We start from the raw sequence: 8,006 nt of genomic DNA on the forward strand, positions 1-8,006 counted from the left end.
CATATGACCCCTTTAAAAAAAAATTTGAGTTCCCGCCAAAATCAGTATTGTATCTGGTCGGTATTGAAAAGTACATTTTTAATTGTACGCAAAATGCGAAATCCGCCGAGTTATTTTGTCATGTTTTCTCCCTTTTTTTTCCAAACCGCGACAAACGCCAGTCTCCCTTCTCTGCAGAATGCGATATATCCGCTCAACCAATCACAGCGCACCATTCCACGCATCATAAACAGTAACTGACAAGCTACGCAATATCACGTTCATAATCGCCGATGAATCGCCTTCGATTATGAATGTGATATTGCGTAGCTTGTCAGTGAACTACAGCTCTGTGTAGTAAATGCTGCTCCATCTGAAAGCACGTGATGGAGATTTACTACTGATTATAGAACCGGCTTTACTGACGAGATTATCACATGCGATTTATAGTGCAGCCCTAAAGAAAATTAATAATTTTTTTATTATTTTTATTATTACTTATTTTTCTATTATATTTTAATTATATATTTGATGTATAAAAACAATTATATGCTGAATGATATACAATAACAATTATAATTTGAGGAAAATGTCATGGAAAAATGTACAAAATAAATCTATATAAATGCTTAATTTTTGTTGAAAAGTAATGAAATGTATAAATATATTTAATTTCACACACACACACACACACACATACAGTAGAAATATAAGAAATGCTAAGAAATGTATACGTAATTATATTTTTGCCAAATATTAGAAATAATATTTCTATTACATATACATTTTTATATGTAAGACATATATGTGACCCTGGAGCGCAAAACCAGTCATAAGGGTCAATTTTGTGAAACTGAGATTAATACATCATCTGGAAGCTGAATAAATAAGCTTTCCATTGATGTATGGTTTGTTAGGATAGGACAATATTTGAAAATCTGGAATCTGAGGGTGCAAAAAAATCTAAATATTGAGAAAATCATCTTTAAAGTTGTTCAAACGAAGTTTTTAGCAATGCATATTACTAATAAAAAATTTAGTTTTGATATATTTACGGTAGGAAATTTACAAAATATCTTCATGGAACATGATCTTTACTTAATATCCTAATGATTTTTGGCATTAAAGAAAAATGTATAATTTTGACCCATACAATGTATTGTTGGCTATTGCTACAAATATACCCCAGCGACTTAACACTGCTTTTGTGCTCCAGGGTCACATATAATGACATATCAAGAAATATATTAAAAATGATAATAGAAGATACCATTTATTTTGTATAATAGGAGAAAACCCTTTGGGCTTCTCTTAGATTGTGGATTGATGAATCACCTCCTGGTTTAATTTCTCAGGCGAAGGCTTTCATAACTACCACCACACGTTTCCCTTCGACTACGCCACCAGCGAATTCGGCTGCAAACTCAACCTGACCACCTGCTTCATTGACTACATGTGTTTCCTGGGTCTGGCCCGAGAGCCCAAGCGTGTGTCCAGAGAGGCCGTGCTCGCTCGAGCTCAGCGCACCGGAGACGGCAGCCACCGGAGCGGCTAACGAGCGCCGTCCGTCCTAACCAGCTGCACACCTGAAGACAGAAGGACAATCGGTCCTTCCAGCGACGCTGTTGAAGCTTGCTGTCAGATGGCAAATGTTTTTTTTCCCCCCAGTCTAGCCAGTGAAGCTTTAATTAATACAGGGATCCGGCCTGTTTGTGTAGCGCTTATTCAGATTTTCTTTCCGGCTTCCTCTTCTCGACCGCAGCTGTAGATGTTTTTGAGCCCGGTCTGAGCTCATGTAGCTGACATGCCAGTTTGCTCAATGCAGGAGCTAATCACGGTGCCCAGCAACCCTGTTACCCTTCCCAAATCTAGCTGTGCATTTTGGTAGAAATCAACTGAGATGCACATCTATTTAATATTCTATAGCTGCAGCTTACTGCATCTGGACCAGATACAGACTAGAGTGTTTCAGAATTTAATATTGCCAATCGGTTTTGTTGCCATAGTTGCACAAATTGTTCATTTGGAGAAATGCTTGAATAGTTTGAATCTGCATTAATGATTCGTGATTATACTTTTGACCACAGCACACATACGACATATAAGTCTTTTTTGGACTACTGCAGATTGAGATCGGTTTGACGTCTAAACACACTTTGTAACGTTGACTTGTATTTAATAATTGTGAGATAATCACTGAAGAATCCAGAAGGCGTACTGGTTTTGTATAATTAATTGTGCAACACCATGCTTATCTTTCAAGTCCTGCTTTTTCATCTGTTAGTGCAAGCATGCTGTATTAATACAGAACTCTTTTCTATCGCAAAATAATACAGATGGATGTATCTGTGGATTTACAGTAATTCTAATAGTTAATTATGATGCCAGAAAGCATTGCATTGCATGCGATCTGAATGGTGCAAGCTGGTTTTTGCTCTAGTTCACCTGTATGTTTAATGAAACATAATGTATTTTCAGAGATTTTTCGGTGCTATTTTTCCATTTTTGGATTTCATTTGACAAGTTGCTTGTAATTAATTTGTTTGGTAACTTTTAAAACCATTTGGATTGTAGTTCTTTGAAGACTTTATACTGTATTTTGACTCCCGTTCCTCTCACACAGGACAGATCGCCTTATTTTTACTCTTGACACTTGATTCAATGCCAAAAAGCGGTTGTGGTATTTCTCACGCTGTTTGGAAGAAGCCTTCGGCTCTTACAACTAACATGATGTTCCTGTTTGCGATAACAGCCTGTAATAATCAATAGACTCTTGTTTCATAATCATTTACTGGAAATAAAGTCTGAAGCAACAAGCTTCTACACTTTCTGACACATTCTGCATTTCATTCTGTTCTGCCAATTCTCTGTTTTGTGGCATTTTTTAAAATAATTGTAAAAGTTCTTGAATCTTTTGAAGTCTCTAAAGCACATATCGGACTGGTTAAAACTTGATTATTTGCACAATTTCAAGGAAAAATGCAAATAAAGAGCTAAATTAACTTACAGTTACTCACTAATCAGCAAAGAACTGATTAAGTTTATATTTCTGTCCAACTGATGTATGCTCTTTGTTTAAACAGGACGGAATATTGACGGAAAGCTTAAGAATTCATCAAATCGATTAAGGGCTGTTATACGAAGCATGCTCATAATTAATTATCCTCTTCTGTTCGCGAATAGATTTATTATCGCGAACATCGCTCGGTTTAATGCATCGGTTTAAGCGGTTCTTTCACAAAACGTAGGCCTATCTTCATATTTACAAGCTTCGTATTATGAAAGGGCTCTTTTCTACGATCATGCAGGTGATTTGGACCAACATTCTATCCGAAAATAAAGCCAGCAAGAAAGAATCGACGAAACGATTATTTGAATTGATTCAAGAACCAACGATCCGAATCGATTCAAACGATTCAAACAGTCTAGTCCGCTCGAAGTTGCGCGTCAATTTATGAAACTACGATTCTTGTACTCGGACTTTTAAACACACAAAATCACAATTTCCGATCTCCTAAATGGGTTCAGACGAAGTCTTCATTCCTGCTGTTAAATTACAGTGCATTATTTTCACAGGTCATAATTAAACCATGTCTGTACTTGTCTCTCATTGTCTCTGGCAGGTTGTGTTTGTAACGGCGTTTGTGCAGTTCACTCATTTTATCCAGACTGCAGAATCAGCATTACTTACTGCAGAAACGGGTTCGTTTTCAGACTGATATTTTAACGAATAATTATAATACATATTTATTTAAAATAAATTTCACAGGTATTTCAAATATGTAAGTGTGGACAATAAAACAACAGAACGTTATGATGATGTTAAAAGCTACTGCAATAAATGCAATTACTAAATATGAAGCGTTTCAGTGTCATTTAGCCTCGTGTCCATTTGCGGTGTGACGTCATCATGATGGCAAAAGGTTACAAGAGTTCACAACATTTGAATTTCAACAGCGGATCAGCGTGAGCCAATCAGCAGCGCCGTATGTCCCCGCTGGACCAATCAGCGAGCGCCTCTCAAATGCAGCGCTTCTCTGGGTCACATTCATTCAGACTAGAAATAAATCTTGCGTTTAAATCAAGAGAAAGGTTGATTAGGGATGTTTTGAATTGGAAAATATTCCTTTTCTCGCCCTCTACAGGATAAACTCAAAATCCAAACATTAAAAACTAGAAACTGAATTTAACCCACGCTTTGCTGAAATTGTCTGACCCCAATGATTTATGCTTAAAAGGATTGTCATTTTTATTTACCCTTTAAAAACTTTAATCCTCCACACCTGCATCAGATCAAGGTTCTGAGGTTCATTCAAATTCCAAACAGATGTTTTGAAACTAAATCTGTTAAGTTCCAACACAAAATTACTAAGCATTATTCTGAAGAATATAGGCTACATACATACAATATATATACATATATATTGATCAGTAACAGAAACAATGTACTTGAATATTGAAAGTCAAAAAGTTGCATGTTGAAATAAATAGCTGTGACAACATTGAGCATTTATGAAAGTTGTGTATATTTTACTTCAAGTGTTTTCAAGCATGTAAGAGTTTCACTCACAACCTTCAGAATGAACTGGTTTCATGATGCACACAGACACAGAACGGCAACATAAACCAGAACATAAACATGTAAAAAGATGCAACTATTTTATCAGGTGAACTGTTCAGTTACATGCAGTTTGAAGTACTGAAGACAAAAGAATCTCACAAACCTGTCAAGACACGTCTAGGTCATATTTCACCTTAAAAATCAAGCAAAATTACATTTTAAATAAATAAGTATATTTTTTAGGACCATTAATGTTTAATCACAATTCAATGGAGTTTGTCATTTCAAAAAAAAAAAAAAAAAAATTTTTTTTTTTAATTTTGATATTAATTGATTTTGGGGTGAAATAACACCTGAATGACAGGGATTCATTCACACTTCAGCCCAAAGTCTTCAGTGCCATTCATCTTTGTTGCAATGGTTTAAGGAACATCTAATGAAGCTCTGGTATTTCTACAGGAGTGTTAGTGCCAGCATCAGCCTCTCTATGAGTGAGTGCAATAGAAAACAAGCCTTCACACAAACCAAATCCAATCAAAAACATGGAATTCAACAGTCAGTTAGTAATGAACCTCGTCCACTAACAATCATCACGATGAATAAACTACAGACAGTGTCAAAACTTTCTGCTCTTGTAATATTAAAAAATTCTCATTCATGAAATGCATTCAGAACGAATCTGTGCGGAAATAGTTCACGACAAAATCACATTCTTACATTGAACTGAATGCAACTAATTTATTTTTTCAGGCAAACGGTTGCATTCATTTCAACACAATTTACCCAATAACGGCTTCACAAACTACGCACTCGTTCTGCTTGTGTAGACTGAACTGATTGCGATAATTTACATGCTAATTTACATGAATTTGTTCTGTTTATTTTAAGGGACATTTTTAGGCAAAATATGGCATTCAATTCAATGCAATCATTTTTTTAATGAACAATTATGCACAGAAAGTCGTTCTGCTCATGTAGATTCTCACATTGAGTTGAAGTCAACAATTTACATAAGAATTAATTTGCAAATGATTTGCACTAATTAGTGGTTCTTGTTTTAAGGCCTTTTGACGCAATCCGTTGCATTCAATGCAATGCAGTTTATGAAATAACTTTGCAACTAATTACGCATTGAACTGAATGCAATAATTTACACCATTTGGTTGTGCTTGACAAACTGTTGCATTCAATTCAACAATTTATGCATTAATTCCTTTATGAACAATTATGCACAGAAAGTAATTCTGCTTGTGTAGATTCTCACACTGAATTAAATGCAGCAATTTATGCAAGAATTAACACTTTTTTTTCTCATTTTTTATTCTTAGACAAACAGTTGCATTCAGTTCAACACATTTTATGAAATGTTTTTTTTAATGCACAATTATGCACAGAAAATCATTCTGCTTGTGTTTCACAAAAAAAGGCCCGATCTTACTTTGAACTGAATGCAATAATTTATACAAATTGCTTCTGCTTGTTCAAGGCCTATTTTTAGGTAAACCATTGCATTCAATTTAACGCAATTTATGCAACAATGGTTATGAAAAATGATGCACAGAAAGTCGTTCTGCTTGTGTTTCATGACAACGTTTCCACACTGAATTAAATGCGACAGTTTGCACAAATTAGTTCTGCTTGTTTTAAGGCCTGTTTTAGACAATCCATTGCATTTAATTCATTGCAATTTATGCAATAATGGTTTTATGAACAATTCTGTGTTGATGAACAATGTTGTGGGATGAATAAGGCCTGCTGCATGGAAAGAGAATCCCAAACACATAAGAACACCAGCAGTGGAAAGCGGTGGGATATTAACGCTGCATTCATTCTTAAAGCACAGTTCTGTGACAGATCAAAACACAAGCGGAAACCGGATCTGCTGTGGAGCACTGGAGTCACACAGCCAACTTGTTGCCGATGGTCATGAGCACTTTGAGGACGGGCATGAAGGCAGAGATCTCGCTGAAGTTGCTGCTGCTCACCACCTGCGTGTGAACCTCCAGACCCTGCTGATAGTTGCGGACGCTGACGCAGCGGCTGATCTCATGCAGGCCGCCGAGGATGCTGGGAGAGAGCTGAGGACACATGAGAGGTATATTAGGACATCTTAGAGACTGAAGAGATGGGAATAAATGTCTTTAACTCACCGCTTGGTCTCGCAGTTTGTCGTACAGACTCTCCAGACGTTTGGAGGCATCGTCCAGTTTGCGCTTCGTTTGCTGCAAGGAAAAAACATATGTGACCCTGGAGCACAAAACCAGTCATAAGGGTCAATTTTTCGAAATTGAGATGTATACATCATCTCAATATTTGGCCAAGATACAACTATTTGAAAATCTGGAATCTGAGGGTGCAAAAAAATCTAAATATTGAGAAAATCATCTTTAAAGTTGTCCAAATGAAGTTCTTAGCAATGCATATTACTAATCAAAAATTAAGTTTTGATATATTTACGGTAGGAAATTTACAAAATATCTTCATGGAACATGATCTTTACTTAATGTCCTAATGATTTTTGGCATAAAAGAAAAATGTATAATTTTGACCCATACAATGTATTGTTGGCTATTGCTACAAATATACCCCAGCGACTTAAGACTGCTTTTGTGCTCCAGGGTCACATATATGAAATAAATAAGTCCAGTTCACTTCGCAGCTTATTCTGGTCAGAAATCTGCCCACTTACATAAGAAGAGACTGTTTGTGGCTTTATTTACATTGGCATCAGAGTTTTCAGATGCAGATTGGTTGCACATGTCCTGATTTTCCGCAACCATTATGAACCTCTTCCAAATGTGGTTTTAAATCAGATAGATATTCTGGACATGATTTTTTTTTGTTAAGTTTTATTTATTATTATTAAAAGAATAAAACAAATATATTACTTGCACAAAAACTCATAGCTTCTTTTATTGTGGCTTTAATTAATTTAATTAATTAAATTAATCAGTCATCAGTTTAGGCTGAGAAATTACCCCCATAAAGATTAACCTTAACCCATCTCTTTTAGAGAACTACAGACCGGTTTCCCTTCTTCCTTTCATTGCAAAAACACTTGAACGAGTTGTGTTCAACCAAGTCTCAGCCTTTCTCACACAGAACAACCTCCTGGACAGCAACCAGTCTGGCTTCAGAAGTGGACATTCGACCAAGACTGCTTTGCTTTCAGTTGTTGACGCCCTAAGACTGGCAAGTGCGGCCTCCAAATCTTCTATACTTATCTTGCTGGATCTGTCCGCTGCTTTTGATACGGTGAACCACCAGATTCTCCTGTCAACCCTATTGGCAAAGGGCATCTCAGGAACCGCACGCCAGTGGTTTGAGTCTTACCTCTCAGAAAGGTCCTTCAAGGTATCTTGGAGAGGTGAGGTGTCCAAGTCGCAACATCTAGCTACTGGGGTGCCTCAGGGCTCAGTACTTGGACCACTTCTCTTCTCTGTCTACATGGCATCACTAGGTTCTG

The 8,006-nt window shown here is 36.5% G+C and overlaps 2 protein-coding genes across 4 annotated transcripts in view; one reads left to right on the forward strand and one right to left on the reverse strand.

The window, feature by feature from the left end:
* LOC107659656 (acyl-CoA desaturase) overlaps window positions 1-2,814 on the forward strand; it is a gene marked incomplete at its 5' end in the record, with an annotated part of 7,997 nt that extends 5,183 nt beyond the window's left edge. The window contains one exon of the mRNA XM_016448668.1: window positions 1,335-2,814. Coding sequence (XP_016304154.1) covers window positions 1,335-1,534 — 200 coding nt within the window. The remainder of the gene's footprint in view (window positions 1-1,334) is intronic.
* A 3,112-nt stretch (window positions 2,815-5,926) lies between these two features.
* LOC107659695 (protein transport protein Sec31A-like) overlaps window positions 5,927-8,006 on the reverse strand; it is a 33,773-nt gene continuing 31,693 nt past the window's right edge. For 2 of the 3 annotated variants that reach the window (XM_016448717.1, XM_016448716.1), the window contains 2 exons: window positions 6,691-6,762; window positions 6,509-6,618 (listed from right to left, as the gene is read on the reverse strand). In XM_016448717.1, coding sequence (XP_016304203.1) covers window positions 6,587-6,618; window positions 6,691-6,762 — 104 coding nt within the window. In that variant the 3' untranslated portion in view covers window positions 6,509-6,586. Of the gene's footprint in view, window positions 6,619-6,690; window positions 6,763-8,006 lie in introns of all 3 variants that reach the window. The other variant, XM_016448718.1, reaches the window with a different exon arrangement.

The sequence above is a fragment of the Sinocyclocheilus anshuiensis genome, unplaced genomic scaffold, assembly GCF_001515605.1.
Source record: "Sinocyclocheilus anshuiensis isolate Anshui unplaced genomic scaffold, SAMN03320099.WGS_v1.1 scaffold75, whole genome shotgun sequence".
Lineage (NCBI taxonomy): Eukaryota > Metazoa > Chordata > Actinopteri > Cypriniformes > Cyprinidae > Sinocyclocheilus > Sinocyclocheilus anshuiensis.